General features: G+C 49.8%; 2 protein-coding genes across 12 annotated transcripts in view; one reads left to right on the plus strand and one right to left on the minus strand.

Moving 5' to 3' along the window:
- ANKRD33B (ankyrin repeat domain 33B) overlaps positions 1–10,510 on the minus strand; it is a 95,793-nt gene extending 85,283 nt beyond the window's left edge. For both annotated transcript variants that reach the window (XM_081521292.1, XM_081521291.1), the window contains exon 1: positions 9,981–10,510. In XM_081521292.1, coding sequence (XP_081377418.1) covers positions 9,981–10,346 — 366 coding nt within the window. In that variant the 5' untranslated portion in view covers positions 10,347–10,510. The remainder of the gene's footprint in view (positions 1–9,980) is intronic.
- Positions 10,071–15,313, plus strand: LOC145517971 (uncharacterized). Of its 10 annotated transcripts, none has more exons than XR_014062461.1 (6): positions 10,113–10,550; positions 11,794–11,839; positions 12,305–12,370; positions 12,731–12,895; positions 13,296–13,351; positions 14,627–15,313. XR_014062461.1 is itself a non-coding variant. In XM_081521294.1 (4 exons), the coding sequence occupies exons 1-4, from the start codon at positions 10,345–10,347 to the stop codon at positions 14,684–14,686; spliced, it is 378 nt and encodes a 125-aa protein (XP_081377420.1). In that variant the 5' UTR covers positions 10,113–10,344; the 3' UTR covers positions 14,687–15,313. The 10 variants fall into 10 exon arrangements, 1 of the variants encoding a protein (XP_081377420.1); XR_014062455.1 differs by lacking the exon at positions 14,627–15,313 and adding an exon at positions 14,279–14,598 and having other exon boundaries at positions 12,278–12,370; positions 13,296–13,538; XR_014062463.1 differs by lacking the exon at positions 14,627–15,313 and adding an exon at positions 14,279–14,598 and having other exon boundaries at positions 13,296–13,538.
- The last annotated feature ends 5,513 nt before the right edge of the window (positions 15,314–20,826 follow it).

The raw sequence follows: 20,826 nt of genomic DNA on the forward strand, positions 1-20,826 counted from the left end.
CTTCCTCCCAGTGTCAACATCTTGCATAATTCCAGTGCAAGAGCATCATGAAATGGGCATTGCTGCATTCCACAGAGCTGGTTCAGGTGTCCCTGGTATGTGTGTGTGTGTGGTTCTCTGCCACTGTAACCCTCGTGCAGCTCCGGGTAACCACCACCACGATCTAGAAGTGGGCCTGTCCCAGCCAGAGTACCATCCATTCCTCCCCACAGAGCCCTAACCCAGCAACCCCCATGAAAGTGAAAGTCGCTCAGTCGTGTCCGACTCTTTGCGACCCCATGAGCTAGACATTCCGTGGAATTCTCCAGGCCAGAATACTGGAGTGGGTAACCTTTCTCTTCTCCAGGGATTGAACCCAGGTCTCCCACATTGCAGGCAGATTCTTTACCAGCTGAGCCACCAGGGAAGCCTGAGAGAAATTCCCCATCTCTACAACTACATTACTTCGGTAAGATTACGTAAATAGAACCACATGGCATATAATCCTTAGAGTTTTTTTTTTTTTCACTTAGCCTAATTTCTCCATCTTCTTTCCTTCCTTCATTTATTCATTTTTTTTTTTGGCTGTGCTAGGTCTCCACTGCTGCGTGGGCTTTTTCCTAGCTGCAGCAAGCAGGGGTTCCTCTCTAGTTGTGGGGCACAGGCTTCTCACTGCCCTCTTGCTGCAGAGCATGGGCTCCAGGACACAGGCTCAACGGTTGGGGCACACGGGCTTAGGTGCCCCGAGGCATGTGGGAGCTTCCCAGATCAGGGATCGAACCCGTGTCTCCTGCACTGGCAGGTGGATTCTTTACCACCGAGCCTCCAGGGAAGCTCTTTATTTTTCAACTGACTTCAGGTGTCTTTCTTTATCCCAGCAAATGTGCTGCTATAAATGTAACACCCTTTACTGGCAGTCACTGGGTCCTGGTCAGAGGTCCTGCCTTTTACCTGGCCTCGCCTCCACCCCTCTCTCCGCTGGGATGTCCGGCACCAAGTGTGACCTCTTGCCCACGAGCCAGCTACAGTTCAGAAACAGAAGCCAGAGGGAAATGCTTGATTCCTTTGTCTCCCCCTACCCCATCACATGCCTGCCCTGGATCTGAACTCATTCAGAGCTGACATCGATATGCCTTTAGAAGCATACACTGCTTTTCTGATACTTTGAAATTGCTCTCAAATCCCACCCCTCCAATCCAATTTTGCCACCTACCCAACTGTCACTCGGGATTTCACATCTCCCTTCATTTCCATGTCTCTGACTTAGTAGAAGTAAGTAAATGCCACCTTCAACTGCCTTCAAAATTCAGAAATACCATTAAAAATAGTCTCTATGCTTTTTGTACACACACACTGAGTGACATCAAGGATTTTTAACAACCTACTTCATCATAAAATCTGACCTCATAAACACACACACACACACACACCCCATACATACACCATTATTCTACCAACTATCTAAAAGAATTACTTCCCAACTGTCTAGAATGAAACATATTTCCTTTGTTCACATAGTTTAGCAACTTCTCTACATGTTTCTTATTTCCTTTAATTAAAGGGAATTACATATTGTTTTACATATGGAATGATTTTGACTTAATTTGGAGAAATTATAAAATAGCACATGGTTATGATTGAGATTATTGGGGCTTCCCTGATAGCTCAGTTGGTAAAGAATCCGCCTGCAATGCAGGAGACTACTCCTGGTTGGATTCCTGGGTCAGGAAAGTCTGCTGGAGAAGGGATAGGCTACCCACTCCAGGATTCTGGCCTGGAGAATTCCATGGACTGTATAGCTGATGGGGTCACAAAGAGTCGGACATGACTGAGCGACTTTCACTATGATGTAGAATTATTGGCCCAATAGGCTATAAAGTCAGTCTCAAAAATTTTCAAAGTATCATGCAGACCATAGTCTCTGAATCAGGCTTTCTTTAAAGGTTATTTTATATAAGACCTAACAATATAGATTAAAAAAAATTAAACACCATTCTAAATAACTTCTAGGTCAAAAAAAAAGAGGAAATCATTAATGTAAATGAGAATGTAACAATAATAAACTGCTACATATCAAAACTTGTGGGGAAAAATGAAAGTGATGATTTGAAAGTTATATGTAGAATAAACCTGAAGGAAGGAAATAATGAAAAGACAAGCAGAAATTGATGAAATAGCAAAGAAGGAAACATATCCAGAACAAAAGCTGATTCTCTGAAAAGACAATGAAATATTTTTGACAAAATAGAGTCAGACACGACTGAATGACTAAGCAACACCACCGTGAAAGAGAAACAGCTCAAATGCAAAAATGTGAAAACACAGGATTATAGCAGAGACTAAAAAGAGAATTCTGTAAAAAGCTCATACTATTAACCTTTAAAACTTAGAAGAAAAAAAGGGAACAGCTTCCTAGAAAAACAGAGGTTACCATAATGGATTCAGGAAGAAAGAGAAAATTGCAATAATCCTATAACCATCAGTTACTGACCTAAAGGTCTGGTCAGAGGAATTGAATTTTAGTAACTTACAATTAGTTAAATCACACTTAAAGCTTTCCCCATACTGTAAAGTTTTCCCTATACTGTAGCCATATCTACTAAAAGTTGTCATTCAAAATAGTTTTAAATAATAGCTCACTTATCATATTGACATGAATGTTGGGCAAGTAAATGAGATTCCAAAAGAATTCCTAAACCTTACTCTTACTGCTTTAGATTTTTATAACACCTCTGTCTTAGTCTTCCTTTACAAACATAGGATGGAAAAGAAATCAACAGTATAAAATCACCCCACAGAATTTCTGGGTACCCCATTCCTCAAATGCAGCCAGGTGCAAAGGTGGGAGGCTCACACGCCCTTGGAGAGGTTCACAGGGGTCAAAAGGCAGACCACGAATAACTTCCGGGTCATTCTAGAACCCAGCTCTCCTGACACATCTAGAGGCCCTCTTCTCTGAGCCCCAACTTCTTCTACTAAAAAATTACATGGATCACCAACCTCTAAAATACATCCTGGCTTTAAAACCCCCTGATAATGCTTCTTCTAGGTTTCTGAAACCTACACACACACACACACACTCCAAAAGCAGCATTAAATATAACCCTGTTCATCAAAATTAAAACAGGCCTTCAGGAGCTGATGCTCACTGATGCTGGATGGTTAGGACATGGGAGGTTCTTGGTATCCTCTACTCAGGCACCACTCTGAAATGTTCAATTAAGATAAATTTTAAATAAACAGAAATGCTTAGGGTTAGTGAACAGCATTGACTACAAGCAAAAGCAAATTCACACTTAGAGGGTAAATCCAGGCTTGGCTTTGTAACCTGCTTCAGCAAAACTGACGCTGAACCTTTCTCACTCTGCTTGCTCCCTGGCAACTCTGCCCCTGCCTCGGAGAACAGGCCCAGGCCAGCCTGCAGCAGGAGGAGAAACCACACAAAGCAGAGACCAGCCACGCCAGCCAAGACGTTCGCATCCTGCCATCTGCAGCCAAGCCCCAGCTAAAAGCAAATCCGGCTGAGACGGGCTGGGCTGGGCTGGGCCACCCCCAGCAGCATGTGACTGGTGTGTACACCCCCCAGGTTTCAGTTATTTGTTATGCAGCATTGCTGCGGCCGTAGATAACTGATACACTTACATGAAGAACACAAGAACACTTTATGATACTACAGTGACGATCGCTTCTCGGCCTTTTGGCTAAGATCAAGTGTAGATACTACAGTGACGAATACGAGTCATTACACATTTGTCCAAACCCATAGAATGGCAACCCACTGCAGTACTCTTGCCTGGGAAATCCCACGGACAGAGAAGCCTGGCAGGCTACATCCAGTCCATGGGGTCCCCAAAGAGTCAAACATGACACAGAAATGAAACAACAATACAATGTCCAACACCAAGGGTGAACCCTAAGGTAAACTATGGAGTTTGGCTGATTATGATGTATCAGTGTAACTTCATCAGTTACAGTAAACGTACCACTCTGATGGGGGATGTTGACAATGGGGCCAGAAGGATGTGCCTGGGGAGTTGAGGATATACGGGAAATCTCTGTTCCTTCCCCTCAATTTTGCTGTGAACCTAAAATTACTCTTTAAAAAATCGTGTCCTTTTCTTTTTTCACTTTTCGTTTTTTTGCCACACTTCACAGTATGTGGAATCTTAGTATCCCAACCAAGGATCAAACCCTTGCCCCCTGCAGTGGAAGCATGAAGTCTTCAGCACTGGACTGTCACAGAAGTCCTGTCCTTTTTTAACCAGAAAATGAAAGAAATGGGAGACTTCCTTAGCAGTCCTGTGGTTAAGACCGTGCTTCCACTGTAAGGAGCGCAGGTTGGATTCCTGGTCAGGGAACTAGATTCTACATGCTGCAACTAAGACCTAGCCCAGTCAAATAAATAAACATTAAAAAAAAAAAATCACCTCCTCAGTGATCAATGCAAAGTAGAGGAAAAAATAGAATGAGGAAAGACTAGAGATCTCTTCAAAAAAATCAGAGATACCAAGGGAACATTTCATGCAAAGATGGGCACAATAAAGGACAGAAATGTTATGGACCTAACAGAAGCAGAAGATATTAAGAAGAGGTGGCATGATGAAGATGAAAGAGGAGAGTGAAAGAGGTGGCTTAAAACTCAACATTCAAAAAACTAAGATCAAGGCATCTGGTCCCATCACTTCATGGCAAATAGATGGGGAAACAATGGGAACAGTTAGAGACTTTATTTTGTTGGGCTCCAAAATCACTGCAGATGGTGACTGCAGCCATTCCTGAGCCAAATGGGTGGAGGGGTCTTTGAAACATTTCAGCAAGAGGCCCTAGAACTTAAACATGTAAGAGAAGAATCTCATCAAGAGAGGAGGGGGACTTCCCTAGTGGTCCAGTGGTTAGGGCTTCTGCTTCCACTGCTGAGGACCCCGGTTTAATCTCTGGCCACAGAACTAAGTTCGTGGCATGACTAGAATAAATTAATTTTTTTTTTTTTTTTTAAAGAAAGGAGTACAATATTTTCAAGGTAGCAGAACTGGGCCTAATTTGGTTCAAGAGCTGTCTGACATTCAAACCGCCGTTCTGTAACAGTGAACACAGCACAAACACTTCCTTTGGTTCCAGTCCTCTGTGCAGAGCTGTCAGGGGCTTACCTTGGGAGAGAAGTGAAGAATTAAGAAGGAGAATTGTCCCCGAGTCAGCGGGAACAAAACAGGCATAAATCTACGAGACAGCAGAGCACACTCTGAATACTTCTGAAGGATTGTTTGACAAATATTTACATGTTGCATATTCAATTATGCAATCCTTTTAGAACAATAAATATTTTAGAAGGAGACTCTGCTGAGCCACGTCCAAAATTCTACCAATCTCAGGAGCCAGCAAACAACAGACCTTTTTTTTTTTCTTGGCCATGCAGCACGGCACGGGGGACCTAGTTCTCTGACCACGGATCGAACCCTCACCCCTTGCATTGGAAACCTGGAGTCTTAACCACTGGACCACCAGGGAAGTCCCCAAAACACACCTTCTTAAACAAAACAAGTGTGATCCTTAGTTAACTCCAGCCAAATGAAACCTCTCTCACCTCAGCAAACTCTCTTCTTAACGGACCAGAGACTGACGGCTCAATAAATGCAACCCCTAAATAGCCTTTAGAGACATTTTCCTTCTGGGAAGCTGCAGCTGCAGCCTGTGAGCGGTTCAGTTGTTGTTCAGTCACTCAGTCGTATCCCAACTCTTTGCGACCCCACGGACTGTAGCCCGCCAGGCTCCTCTGTCTGTGGGATTTCCCAGGCAAGAATACTGGAGTGGGTAACCATTTCCTTCTCCAGGGGATCTTCCCAGCCCAGGGATGGAAGCAGCGGCTCCTGCATTGGCAGGTGAATTCCTTACCGCTGAGACACCACAAAAGCCCGAGTAGTCTGCTAGTTAATGCAATTACCCTTCTCCTCTAGCAAGAGCACTCAGACTCTCCATAAGCTTGTTACTGCTACTGATCACAGACCAGCCCCCAAAGGGCTCCTGCCTCGGAGCCTTTGCACTTGCCGTGCTCTCTTCCTGAAGTGCTCTTCCCGAGTAATCTTCTCCACATCATTTTTTTTATATATTGTGACTTGGGGTTTTTTTTGGCTGTGCTGGGTCTTCGTGGCTACGATCAGGCTTTCTCTACTTGCAGCGTGCAGGCTTCTCACTGAGGTGGCTCCTCGTGTTGCACAGCACAGGCTCTAGGGTGCTCGGGCTTCACTGTTGTGGCACACGAGCTTAGCTGCCCCGTGATACACGGAATCTCCCTGGGCCACGATCAGCCCATGTCCCCTGCATTGGCAGGGGGATTCTTTACCACCGAGCCACCAAGGAAGCCCTCTTCCTTACGTCTTTGCTAGAATGTCACCTGTTCTCTTGAATGACCACCCTACCTACCGTTGCAGCCCTCAATCTCTGAACACCTGGACTGTCCTCCCTGGCTCCAGGAGCTGCTGGCTTGGCTGGGGATGGGAGGAAAGACTTCCCTGAGGAGATGCCCTGAAGACCTGAAGCTGAAGACAGTGAGCGGCCGAGTCATGTGGCCGTGTGTGGAGGGACATCACAGCCCCAAGGCCGGACACGGGCACGCTGAAAGCAGATTTCCCAGCTTCCCATTTATTAACCAGCTGCTCTGGGCCAGCCCCTCAGCAGCTAGCCCCGGGCAGCCCCTCCGGCTTCAGTGACCACACTGTCTCGCAGTGACCGACCACTGCCTTGGTGCCATCTGCCTGCCTAGAAGGTCCTCCCACTACCACCTCCAAAAGTCGCCCTTCACTGGGCTTCCCTGACTGTCCTCAGCCCCTGGCTTCCAAGACACCTGCTCTGCATTTCTATAGAGCTTCTCTCACATCCTGCCTCTGGCTGTAAGCACTGGGCACTATTACTCTTTAAGCACTGGGTACTGTTACTCTCTAAGCACTGGGTACTGTTACTCTCTAGGCACTGGGCACTATTACTCTCTAGGCACTGGGCACTATTACTCTCTAGGCACTGGGTACTATTACTCTCTAAGCACTGGGTACTGTTACTCTCTAGGCACTGGGCACTATTACTTTCTAGGCACTGGGCACTATTACTCTCTAAGCACTGGGTACTATTACTCTCTAAGCACTGGGTACTGTTATTCTTTAAGTACAGGGTACTATTACTCTCTAAGCACTGGGTACTATTACTCTCTACGCACTGGGTACTATTGCTCTCTAAACACTGGGCACTGTTACTCTCTAAGCACTGGGTACTATTACTCTGAGTTCTTTCTCAGTTAAAAGGTGAAGACTCTCAAGGCAGAAACCATTTGATTCAGGAGACCCTGCAGTGCCCACTCGTGCCTTGCACACAGTAGGTCTGCAGTGAATGCTCATCAGTGACTCACTACCCCATCTGCTACAGGGTCATGTTTTGGCCCTTGCGACACTTCATTCTTTCAAAGTGCTTCAGAAAGACAGAAGCTGTTTGATAACAGCATCAAGAAGCCACCGGGAAGAACAGAAGCTCTTGCCTCACCCCCTCAAAGCCCAGAACACAGGACATGCTCCTTCTGATCAGAAGATCAAAGGGCCTGATGGGCTGCGGGCCTTTGTCATTGATGGGCTGCGGGCCTTTGTCATTGATGGGCTGCGGGCCATTTCTCCATCTTGATTTGGTGGGGAACAGAGAGGAGGCTCAGAGCACAAAAATGAAGGGAGACTCTAATCAAGGGGGAAAGCACAAAGAAAAATAGCTTTGCTTGGCCTCAAGTCAAAAAAAAAAAACCAAACCTGGAGGATGTCTCTTCCAAGCATGGAGAAGGTAGGTGAGTGAAAAACAGGACAAGATAGTAAACACGGCCATGTCAGAGAGCTGTGCACTAAGGCTCTAGTGAGCAGTAGCCCAGCAGATTGAAGCTGCGGACAGCCCTGCATCACAGCGGGGAAACTGAGGCAGAGAGGTGCTGAGAGGCCGGAGCTGGCCACCCCTGACTCTGCACTGAGGGAGAGGCACAGTGAAAGCTGCTCAGTCGCGTCCAACTCTTTGCAACCGCATGGACTATACAGTCCCTGGAATTCTCCAGGCCAGACTACTGGAGTGGGTAGACTTTCCCTTCTCCAGCGGATCTTCCCAAGCCAGGGATCGAACCCAGGTCTCCCACATTGCAGGCGGATTCTTTACCAGCTGAGCCACTAGGGAAACCCAAGAATCCTGGAGTGGGTAGCCTATCCCTTCTCCAGGGGATCTTCCCGACCCAGGAATCAAACCCGGTCTCCTGCGTTGCAGGTGGATTCTTTACCAACTATCAGGGAAGCCCTTGAGGCTTTCACAAGAGGCCCCAACACTGAGTGCAACAGACCCAAGCCCCTTGGGGATGGTTCACATTGTTCTCAGTGGTCTCCAGTACAGCTGCTTTCCAACTTTCATTTTTTGCCGCCAAAGGAAACAACAAAGCACAGCCTAGTGGAGCCCAGAGTGGGGGCTGGGCAACCCAGGCCCCAGGAGACCCCAAGCTGCCCCCAGCAGGGGCGAGATCCACCCCATCCCTGACCCTTCCTGACCCTTGTGGGGCTTCCTTTAAGGCAGCCTCCGGTTACCTGCTTCAGGAAACTGAGGTCTCTCCTGAACATCTCTGAAAAGTCACCTTGGTAAAAGCGAAAGCAGAGCTGCACAGTCAGCCGCGGCCAGAGGGCGGGCTGGGATGCAGGCATCCCCGGGGTGTCCCAGGGTCACCGGGGTGATGCCGCCCACGCGGGCCCCTCTCCAGCTCTGGGAGCCTTTGGGATCTGGGGGCCAGCACCACCTGACACATTACACCAAGCGGAGAGCCTTCCCCAAGTTCAACTGCGGTGTCAAGTTCGACCATACATGCAGGGGCTCCAATCTGCATGAGCCCGGCCCAGACCACAGGCAGGGGAGGAACACCCCCGCGCCCCTCCCCCGCCCCCGCGATAAACCAAAGGCACCGGGCTCCCCGGGTATCCAAGGAGACGCACATCCTTCCCATCAGTGTGGGATCTCCCCAGCAAAGGCACCTGCCCTCTGGCTGCGCGCCAGGCAGAGACTGCCCACCCCGCGGGGCCCGGGGACCGTGACAGCCAGGGAGACCGCGGCCACTGTCCGCTGGGCACCGACCCCCCGGGCACCTGGCCGCCGCGCTCACCCTGCGGCTTGTCGCCTCCCGCGGCTTTGGTGGGCTGCACTCCGGGAGCCAGTCCTTCTCTAGCCAACTTTTTCTTTCTTTTTTTTTCGGTGTTTCTCATCGTCCCTGAGTTTTGTCATGACTCATGGATCCCTCGTGCTTGTCCCCACCCCCACGCCCGCCTGCCCTGCGAGTGTGCTCCTGCCGCCAGCTGTGCTCCCCTCCGGACCTGCCCGGAGGTGGGGGTGGGGGGCGCGGGATGGCCCCCGGCTCTCCGCGGTGACCGTGCGGATAGCCCAGTCGGAGATCGCGCTGGCCGGTCACCGCGTGGGTCACCGGGCGCGGCCGCGCGTGGGCAGGGGGAGGGATGCGAGGAAGCAGGGGGTCCCAGAGCCAACTCCGAACCCGGGAGGCGAATAGAAGCCGATCCGCGCTCGGACGTGGAAGGCAAAGCGCTGGGGCAGCGAGAAACCCGAACCCTGGGGCCGCTGGGGGCGACTGGGGCATTTTGCAAAAGGGGTTTCCCCTGCAGGCGAGGAGGGTTGACGGTCAGAGGGGACCCGGAGTGAGGAGACCCGCGAGACGCCCCAACTCAGATCCCAGAGCGGGCCCCAGGGAAGCATCGGAAGACTCAGCTGGCGGGAAACGAGAAGGGGCTGCGGTGAGCACGCGGGTCTGGCGACGGTCCCCGCGGCGCTGGGACCTCGGAGCAATTGTGCGGTTCCCTCCGGCCCGGGATGGGCAGGCCGCCCAGGGCGCCGCGCGCGCCCAGGGAGTCGGGGAAAGGCGCTCTCGGTTGCAGCAAAGTCACCGCGGGGCCGGGACCGAGGAGGGCGGAGGGGCCCCGAACCCCGCGCGGGCTCGTTCTTACCCGGCCGTTGCGATCCGTCTCCTGCACCTCCTCGGCGCTGGGCCCCCGCCGCACCAGCGCCCTCAGTAGCCCCACGTCGTTGGCGCAGGCAGCGCGCAGGAGGGTTGCCGCCTCCGGGACGCCTTCCGGAACAGTCTCCGGAGCGCTCTCCGCGCTCACCGAGCTGTACTCCTCCTCGTCTCCGTAAGGGTAGAAGGAGTCGTCCGAGGCGATGCTGCGGGTGTCGGGCAGACTCGAGAAGTCCTCGTACTCCTCGTAGTCAGCTGGGTCCTCCCCGGCCTGCGCGTCCCGGGGTGGGGACGGTGGCTCTGGGGACACGCGGCGCGCCCCGCCGCCCTCCGGCCCGGGCCCGGCCAGCAGCACCATGCCGGCGGCCGGGGCGCGGGCCGGGGGGCCGGGGAGCGGGCCTGGAGCCGGGGACGCCGGGCGCGCACCGAGGTCACCGCCCCTTGTCCCCGGCGACCCCAGGAAAGCAGGAGGGCTCTGCGCGCTCCAGCTCGGCGGAAACGCGCGCTGGGCGGCCGCGCTCCAAAACTCGAGTCACCGGAGGCTGGAGAAAGCCCCTCGGGGGTAGGAGGAGCCGCGGGGGCTTTCCGAGCGCGGCGGGCGGGGGCGGGCGCGGGCGGGGACCGCGCGGGAAGCGGGCGGGGGTGGCAGAGCCCGAGGAGGCGCGCGCCCCGGGGTCCCGCGCCGCACCCCACCCCCCCGCAACCCGGAGCGATTCGGGCAAAAGTTAAGAGCCAAGCAGGGGGCGCCTCGGCCCCGCGGGTTCTGTGCAGCCGGCTGCTGTGCCCAGGAGCTGAGAAATGCGCACGCGGGAGAACCAGAAGCGACAACTAAAGAACCCGAACGCCCTCGTGGCTGGCGGCCCCGCCCCTGCTCTCGGGATGAGGGTGAAGGTGGGGGTCGGAGGACGCCGCGGGCTAAGCCGTCGGGAACACCAAATCCCCGAGCCGCCCCGGGCGTCAGGCCTGTTGGTGGGGGGAGGGGGGGCGAGTTTCTCAGCGTCCGAGACACCCAGCCTGTTTGTGCATTTTTTCCGGGAGTCTGGGCTCCGGGGCCAACTTCGCTCCCGGGTTAAGACTGCCTTGGGCACGGAGGACGGGTGGATGCGTGGCAGATGGTGTCCAGCTGGGCACCCTGCCCCTCTAAACAGGGAGCTCCGGGCTGCCCCGGGGACGTCCCAGGCCGAGGCGGGGCGGGGGACCCGGGAGAGGACCTGGCCAGCGGTCCCTTTCAGATGGCTTCTCAACGAGCGCCCCGGAGCCGCTGTCCTGGAGCCGCCGGGGGTCGGAGGGTGACATTTGGGTGGGAAAGGGCGGCTCCAGGCCCGAAGGGTTCCCCCCTCCCTCACCCCTGGCCAGGGCTCCGTTATCTGCGGAGTCACGGGCGGAAGCCACCACCCCGGCTCAGACTCCACGGCTGGTTGCCAAACACAGAGAGCCGGCCCGCAGCGACCGGGTCCCATCCCCAACCCCCCCTGCCCGGTCCCCACCTCGGCCGGAGCCTGGCCTACCCCCTACCCCCACCCCGCTCCGTCGGTCCCAGCGCAGGGTGTGAGGACCCGCCGCGGGGAGCCTCTGACCTCCTAGAGCAGGACGCACGGTGGGACCGTGGGCCAAATCCTCATGGAAAAAGCTTTTAGGATGGGGGAGAAGTGGCGAGAGAGTTGGGGCCGTTGGGGGGCGTCGCATCTTGGACAGAAAGCACCTCAGGTCCAGGGGCGGACGCGGAGACCACGGGTGACACAGCACCTCTTTCTCTCTGTCTCCTCACCCTCCTTTCCTTCTTTAATTTCCACCACTCTTGACAGCGTGCCTACCAGGTGCCAGCGTCTGAGAGGCCCTCGGGGCGCAAAGGTGAACAAAACCGGGCTGGGGACAAACTAGAAGATTCCAGGCCTGGACGGGCAGGTTGAGGGCCACAGTGGGGCACGCGGTCAAAGACACCACCGGGGATGGTTGGCGGGGGCCTGAGCGAGGTTCCAACTGCCTAGGCCTCTGCATCTTGACGCCCTAGCGTCCCAGTGCGGCACGCCGTGCTGATCCCCGCGGCCTCCAGGGTCCTCCGGGCTGACCGGGAACCTGGCCTCCTGAGGGCGGGAGGACGGGGGACTGCGGCCAGGAGAGATGGACGCCCGAGCGAGCCTTGAGCCGAAAGTAAACCCGGGCGCACCGGCCTCCTGTAGTCCGGGGCTTTCTCTCTGAAGCCAGAAATACCCCGGGTCATAGTTTGCTTTTTCTTTTCTAACTACCCATATTTACATAAATCCCCAATGGAAATTTCCACCTTTCAAGACCGACGGCTGTTTTTGGTGTTTCCAGAGGCTAAATGAAGTCAGGGGATTTTTACAAGCTGAAGTGACCCTCCCGCTCTGCCCAGGCAGAGAGGTGAGTTTGCTAACCCTCCCCTCCTCTCAGCGCAGGCCAGTTGCGCCGTATGAAAGTACTCAGAGGGCTGGGACGGAGGCCTTCCCCCAGCTGCGGTCCTGGAGTGGGGAAGTGGACCCCCAGGAGTGGACCCCCAGGAGTGGGCAAACCCTAAGTCCTCATCCCTGGGTATTTCACCACCAAAGTTAAGCTCTATCTTCAGAGTTCACCACTTCCTCTTTTCCTTCCTTGGAAATTTGGTTGCAAATATCACTACATGGTTTAACCTTTAAAGGTAAACTTCTGAAATGGCCAGCTGCAAATAAAAACGAGCCTTTTGTGAGGGATCCAACTCCAAACCAAACTGGTTTTCCCTTTTAGAAATGCTCCCCTTTTACCACAAAGACAAGAGATGCTCAGTGTTGTGAGAGAACACACAATTAGGCTTCGGGGATTTTAAGTCAACATTATATGTACAAAATCTACCCAAGAAGGAGAAAGCAGCTGATCAAAACTGCCAACACACTCAGGAGAACTCTTAAATAGGTAACATTTTACAAAACTGTATTTGATCCAGACAGTTAAGTTTCAATGGAATAGCTGAATTCAATTCTTTTGATTGATGATTAAGTTTTTTAGTATTAATATTCTATAATTTTTTTCTCTTGAGCGTTTTATTTTGTATTGGAGTATAGCCGATTGACAATGTTGTGATAGTTAAGTTTTATATATGTATGGCAATTAAACAGCTGGTTGATTCAGTTGAATAACTTGTCTTTGGGCTATTAAAAAAAGAAAGACTCACTATTTTAGTTATATTTCTCAAAGAGAAATAAGTAACTGTAATAGTTATAACAGGAAGGTCTTAAAAAATTACAAGCAATGTATTTAAAGACTGAAAACTGAACGCACCTGAAATGGCGCACTCCCCACAAAATTTGTTTAGAAAGCGAAGTGAGAGGACCTAACGGTGGAGCCAGGCTGAACCCTCCCCGTGCATGTGTGCGTGCTAAGTCGCTTCAGTCACTTCAGACTCTTTGCAACCCCACGGACTGCAGCCGACGGGGCTCCTCTGCCCGTGGAGATTCTTCAAGCAAGAAATACTGGAGTGGGTTGCCATGCCCTCCTCCAGGGGATCTTCCCAACCCAGGGATCAAACCTGCATCTCTTAGGTCTCCTGCATTGGCAGGTGGGTTCATTGTTCATCAAATAACCAAGGTCCCACCCTCTAGAATAGAATGAATGGCAGAATGATTTTAAGCATTTCATATGTCTGAAGTTTAGCACACAGTAACTGTTGACTTTCATTATTATGAAAGTTAGAGTATCCATTCACCATATGATATAAACTACTCTGCAGCACCGGCTGCTCCAAATGTGTTGCCCTATTTGCTGAGAGAACTACCCACGTGAGGTGAATGAGAAATGCTTTTCGTTTTTTCTTTTGGAAGGCAGTGCACCTTGGCATAAAGTACAGACTGTGCTATCTGACAGGCTGACTTCTGATGACATCTCCTCCACTGTTGAGTTGCAATCATAATAGTTCTAGATCTTGACTAAGTTACATCTGTATTTGACCAACTCCCAGTCTTGATATTTAAGATATTCCCAGAATTTTCCTACTGTATCTGTAAAGAAAAAAAAAAAAAATGTTGCTGGCCATTCCAGTTCTACAAGGATCAAGTCATAAGGCATTGCAGTCACCCACTGACTGGGGAATTCAGAATGGAAAGAAAAAAAAAAGGAAACATTTTGTGCTTTGGATGTCTGCCCCTAGATGGTTAAGATACACATCTAAGGAAAAATTTCCATGATCCTAGATTCTTGCATCTTTCCATACAGAGCAAAGCACTAGATGCATTAATTTGAGATGTCTGTTCTTTGTGTTTGCGGTGATCTTTTGACGTTCGGCTCCATGTTTTTTTCCAGCAAATTATATATATAGGTCCCTCAGACAGTAAAGAATCTGCCTTCAATGCAAGAGACTCAAGTTTGATCCCCGGGTCAGGAAGATCCTCCGGACAAGGGAGTGACTACCTACTCCAGTATTGCCTGGAGAATTCCATGGACAGAGGAGCCTGGCAGGCTACAGTCTATGGGGTCACAAAGAGTCAGACATGACTGAGTGATTAAAACTTTCACTTTCCTGTTCCACTCCGTACCTCTTTCAAAGCAGTTCCTCAGAGTTATCTGAGAGGCTGTTTCCCAGACTATATCCTCAGTAAGGTCTCAATAAAACTTAACTCACAGATTTTATATTCTGTGCTTTTATTTCAGCACCTGAAACAGGAGGCAAGGAGGCTGGGCACAACCTTTGGAAAAAAGACACAGCCGTGAGGACGTAACAAAAACTGGTTAGAACCAAGTAGGTCCAAGATGGTGGAAGATTCAACTTCCAGTGGACCGTGAGCCTCGTTATGTGCTCATTATAATATGCACTCATTATGTTCATTATGCACTCATTATGTGCTCATGGCCAGGCTCCTCTGTCCATGGAATTTTCCTGGCAAAGATCCTGGAGTGGGTTGCCATTTCCTTCTCCAGGGGATCTTCCTGACCCAGGGATCGAACCTGGGTCTCTTGCATTGCAGGCAGATTCTTTACCATTTGAGCCACCAAGGGAGCCCCCATTATAATATATTAGCATCTAAATGACACCCCTACCAGCGCCATGACAGTTCATCAGAGGCTAACCATAAAAGACCCAAAATTAGGGGTGTCAGAATTCTTGAAAACTCCCAACCCTTCACTGAAATAGTTAGAATAATTCTCCCACTCCTTAGCCTACGAAAGTATTCAGCCCATAAAAACTAACCACAGAAAATTTCCAGGCCTCTCACCTTCTGAGATGGTCCACACTCTGTGGGGTGTGTTTCTCTCAAGGCCCATCTTGCCTTTTGAGGTAGACTGCATTTTGTCTATGAAATGTGTATCTCTCTAAATAAATCCAATTCTTACCTATCACTTTGTCTCTCACTGAATTCTTTCTGCTACAAGACATCAGGAACCTGAGCTTGGGGAATGCCTTGGCGGTCCAGTGGTTAGGACTTTGTGCTTCCACTACAAGGGCCATAGGTTCGATTCCTGGCTGGGGAAGTAAAGGGTAACTAAGCCTGCACACCACAGCTAGAGAGTCCAAGGCCCGAAATGAAAGATCCTGCATGATGCAATGAAGATCCCCTGTGCCAACACAAGAACTGACGCAGACAAACAAATAAAACAGGTAAATAAAATATTTTAACAACAACAAAATAAAGACTGCATCTTCAAGTCCCAATCTGGGTTTTGGCCGGGTTCCAGTCCCAGCCCTTGGTTCAAGTCCCATCTGATTTGCATGGTTTCAGCAATCAAATAGAAGTAACTTAGCATGTCCTGAGGTCCATCTACATAATGACTGGGCCAGATTATCCATCTGACCTACTTAGAGATATAAGGAGTAGTTGCTGGTGTATTTCTGGCTCTCCTCATTAAAGAGATTAACTGCCCTCTGGCCCTAACTCCATTCAGTGGACAGCGATGAGATCCCTGGTAATCGGGATTGGTGTAGCCATCTAAGAACTTCATTTTCTTTTAGGGAGGATTTCTGCCATTGTGGGTAAATATTTGGAAGAAGTATGTGCATATGTGCTCCTCACCGCCAACTTTTCTGCCTTGTTCCTGTTCTTGATGGGAATTAGAGATAAAAGGGTATAACTAGAGAAGCCATGTTTACTTCAAGGACAAAAGTCCTTGGCTCCTTATCTGAATAAAAGTGGTTGGATTTTTAAGGTTAATTTAGGGAGTCATATGTGATATAAAAAGCTATTAAAGGAACTACTCAACAGAAGACTACATGACCCACCCTGGCCTCTCACCCCAGGGATAGAGCAAACACCCATTTTTCCCCATCACTACCCCTTTGTTCATGCACCTATAATAGTTTCTATTACTGTTTTCCAACAATTTTTTGCAAAACTGTCTTCCTTCTTATAACCTGAGAATTCACAAAATTCAAGGACCAGGTCTTACCAGATTTCTTTTTTTTGAGGTATAGTTGATTTACAATGTTGTATTAATTTCTCCTGTATAGCAAAGTGATTCTGCTGTATATACATTCTTTTTCATATTCTCTTCCATTATGGTTTATCACAGGATATTGAATATAGTTCTCTGTGCTATACCGTAGGACTTTAATCTAAGAGGGTGTCTCACCATCTTGATTGAAAGTGAAAGTGAAGTTGCTCAGTCATGTCCTACTCTTTGTGACCCCATGGGCTGTAGCCCACCAGGCTCCTCCATCCATGGGATCTTCCAGACAAGAATACTGGAGTGGGTTAACATTTTCTTCTCCAGGGGATCTTCCCGACCCAGGGATTAAACCCATGTCTCCTGTATTGCAAGCTTTCCGTTCTGAGCCACCAAGAAAAGACAGCATCCTAAACCAGCCTCTGCCTTCTCTTGGGACCTTCTGAATTTAGACAAGATCAAGTACAGAGTAGCAACCTGAACTTGCTATTTCTAAGTCTTGAGACCTCGAAGACACAGTGTTTCAGGAAAGAAAAATGAGATGTAACAAGATGGTCACCTCCCAGACCTTGGGTGAGTCCCTGGGGCAGGCTACCAAGTGAGCATCCTTGACTTCACTCAGGAAAGAATTCAAGGGCAAGCCATAGTCAAGTGATACACATTCCATCTACAGAAAGTGAGAGCAATCCCAAGGTGTGGGGTTATTAGTTTTTATAAGCTGATAATTTCATAGGCTAAAAGTGGGAGTGTTATTCCAATTAGTTGGGGCAAGTAGTGGGGATTTCCAGGAACTGGACCACCGCCCACTTTCTGGCCTTTTATGGTCAGCTCCAGAACTGTCATGGCACCTGTGGGTGCGTCATTTAACTTGCTGATGTGTTACAGTGAGTGTATATTAAGGCTCAAAGGACTTTCCGTCTGGCTCAGAGGTGAAGAACCCACTATAAATGCAGGAGATGTGGGTTTGATCTCTGGGTTGGGAAGATCCCTTGGAGAAGGAAATGGCAACCCACTCCAGTTCTTGCCTGGGAAATCCCATGGACAGAGGAGCCTGGTGGGCTACAGTCTATGAGCTTGAAAAAGAGTTGGATGAGACTAGTGACTAAACAACTGTGACAACGACATACTAAGGCTCAAGGTCTCTTGGAAGTCAAATTGACCACCATCTTGGACCTAGGTGGTTCTAACCAGTTTATGTCATATCCAATGGCTATGCCATTTTTTTTTAAAAGGTTGTGCCCTACTCCCTTCTTATCTCAATAGGACCCTAGGGGTATGTCTGGATTCTGTACCAACTTCTGACTATTAGTGGATCTCTATAAAGCCAGATTAATATCTTGCCACATGTAACCACCATACTCAGAACGCTGGGGCCACACACCAAGGAGACTCAGGTCTCACCCAGTGCTGGCGGCCCCACCTCTAGAGGTGCATCTTGTCAATCAGGAGGAATGGGGTGATACACGCAGCTCTGAGCCTGGACCCACGAGTGCTTAGGGGCAGGGCCTGCAGGCCCCATCATTATCCCAAACCGAGCATAAATCCCTTAAATCAAAGCAAAGACTAAATCAGAATTTTAAAATTACTACCGTCAGTCATTCAGTATGGCTTATACCTATCACTTGGCCTAAATCTGGCTGGGTTTCATGTCAAAACATGCCCAGGAGGTCAAAGCTAAGAGCAGAGAGAATTTAGGCTGAACAGGCAGTGCTTGATGGGAGAATCATTGGGCAAATATTTTTAACTGAAGTAAAAATTAATTCCCTGCTATATTAGTTTATTTACAGTACCGCTGTAACAAAACACCACAAAGCGGGTGGCTTAAACACTCGGAATGTGTTCTCTCACCGTTCGGTAGGCTCGAGGTCTCAGATCCAGGTGTCAGAAGGTTAGTTTCTTCTGAGGCTGTGAGACAGGATCTGGTCTGTGCTGCCCCAGGCTGCCCTGGATTTGCTGGCTTGGCTTCTGGAAGCATCACCCCATCTCTGCCTCCATCTGTGTGTGTTTGGGGATCTAAATCTCCCTCCTTTTTAAAGGACACCAGTTATACTGGATTAGGGCCCACCCTGATGACCCCATCTTAACTAATTACATGTGTCACTGCCCTGTTTTCAAAACAGGGCACATTCTGAGAACAGGGAAGTTAAGACTTCAACATTAGGGGGACGCATTTCAGTCCATAACTCCTGCCTCCGATCTGTTGGGGAGACATAGAATAAACAATATAAATACATGAAATGCATAGCATGGGAAATAGTATTACAGGCCAAGGAAAAAGTAAAATGGGGAGAGGAAATGGGAAGGATCCAGGGGTTACAGTTTGAGTTGAGAGAGCTAGAGAAGGTCCCGCAGAGGAAGGAGCCTTGGAACTAACAGAACAGAACTAACTAACTTGGAACTAACTAACTTAACAGAAAAGAAGTGGGAGTGTGAGCTATGCCAGCCGTAGGGTCCCCATCCGTTCATGCCTCCTGCTTCTGAATGAATAAATAAAAGAGATGGCTGAGCCATCTCGATCCCAGCTTTCTCTAGCTCCTAAACCTAAGACAACTCTCCCACCGTGCCCAACCTAGATTATCCTACCCAAACCCCGAAGCAATCAGCTCATCAATTCCGAAGACCAAACACCCTGGGCACAAAGTTTCTGGGAACCACACGCCCCCTCTTACAACACGAGGTGGAGTCGACAATTACAACTTTTTATTGGCTCATTTTTACTCTTTGGCTGTGAGGGTATAGGTTGTCTCAAGAAACTCACCATAACATTTTGGCATTTTATTCTTGGACCAAAAGTATCCCCAGTTTACGATGCTAAAAATCCCACAGCTCTGTTCTTCGCTCTCTCATCAACAGTTATTCAGTCACCTGGTTTTACTGAGGAAGCAGACGCACACTCAGCATCTCAATCTGCACATTTTATTGCAGACTCCTCCACGGGCTCCTGCCCCCTGGGGACTCACGCCCACTGTCCCTGCGGAAACAGTCGGCTCCGGAGTCCCCCTCACCAGACTTCAAGGATGCTTACAGGGACCTGGTTTCTGGTTTCTTCTTTCTTAGCACAGATCTCTCTCTTCCCTTCCCAGCCCTCACAAACATCCTCCTTGACAGAATTTCTTTTTTTTTTTTTAATATTTATTTTTATTTAGGTACTTCCTTGGCTGCACCGCGTCGTAGTTGTGACATACGGGATCTTTGGTTGTCATTGCGGCATGCAGGGTCTTTCATTGTCGCTGTTGGGGCACATGGGATCTAGTTCCCCAACTAGAGATGGAACTCGAGCCCTCTGTGTTGGGAACTCAGAGTTTCAGCCACTGGACCTCCAGGGAAATCTGTTGACAGAATTTCTTTTTCTAATTATTTGTAATTGGAGGATAATCGCTTTACAATATTGTGTTGGTTTCTGCCATATACTAGCATGAATCAGCCATAGGTATATATATGTCCCCTCCCTCTTGAACCTCCCTCCCACCTCCCACCCCATCCCGCCCCTCTAGGTTGTGGCAGGGCACTGGATTGAGCTCCCCGCCTCATACAGCAAATTCCCACCAGCCATCTAATTTTGCGTCTGGTAACCTCTATGTTTCCATGCTACTCTCTCCATTCGTCCCCCCTTCTCCTCCCCTCCCTGTGTCCACCAGTCTGTTCTCTACGTCTGCAGAATTTCTTAAGAATATAAGCGTCCGTGGAAGGTGAGGGCTAGAACAGTCTTGGAAAGCTTGCAATTGCTTCTGACAGTACGATGCCCATACCTGTTGATATGCTCACGACATGTGAAGCGAATGTCCCAGAGCTACCAGCCCCTGGGGCTGAAGATGACCCGGACTGGAAGGGTTGAACAATATCGCAAAGAGAACAGGACCTCAAGAAAGTTCTCGAATTTGTTTTGGGGGGCAGGGGAGCAAATTACTTATGAGGTAAATAAAGGAACTTAAGTAGATGCTTTTTTCCTACTTCTAGAAAAGGTAAAGGTAACCCCGGCAACACAGGCACTGCCTCGGTGACCAGGCCACGCCCACGTCTCTGGGGAACCAGTGTAAGGCTTCGTTAGCTGTTGTCATCACTGTCTCCCAGGAAGCACTTGTCAAAGTGACCCTCTGCTGTGCCAGAGCCAGGACGCTTGCACACGTTGCTCACGTGATCACCCAGTTCTTTGACGGATTTCACCTGCTCATTCAGCTCATGAGTCTCAGTGAAGTCACCCAAATGGGAGTCATTTTGTCAGTGGCCAGTTTGTGCAGTTCTGTTAATGACTGGTTTTCAGTTTGCTTTCCCAATGTAAAAAGCATGCTCCAGTGGATTCCAGCTTCCCTGATGGCTCAGTTGGTAAAGAATCTGCCCGCAATGCAGGAAAATACCTGCAGCACAGGAGACCTGGGTTCGATCCCTGGGTCGGGAGGATCCCCTGGAGAAGGAAATGGCAACCCACTCCAGTATTCTTGCCTGGAGAATTCCATGGACAGAGGAACCTGTCA

The sequence above is a fragment of the Giraffa tippelskirchi genome, chromosome 8 (genome assembly GCF_054371585.1).
Source record: "Giraffa tippelskirchi isolate mGirTip1 chromosome 8, T2T-mGirTip1v1.2.pri, whole genome shotgun sequence".
Lineage (NCBI taxonomy): Eukaryota > Metazoa > Chordata > Mammalia > Artiodactyla > Giraffidae > Giraffa > Giraffa tippelskirchi.

Coding starts and splice junctions, on each gene's coding strand:
- LOC145517971 (XM_081521294.1), top strand. CDS start 10,345: ATGCCGGCGGCCGGGGCGCGGGCCGGGGGGCCGGGGAGCGGGCCTGGA. Junction 11,840..12,304: donor GAGGCCCTCGGGGCGCAAAG/GTGAACAAAACC, acceptor TGGTGTTTCCAG/AGGCTAAATGAAGTCAGGGG. Junction 12,371..14,626: donor CGCTCTGCCCAGGCAGAGAG/GTGAGTTTGCTA, acceptor CTTTTATTTCAG/CACCTGAAACAGGAGGCAAG.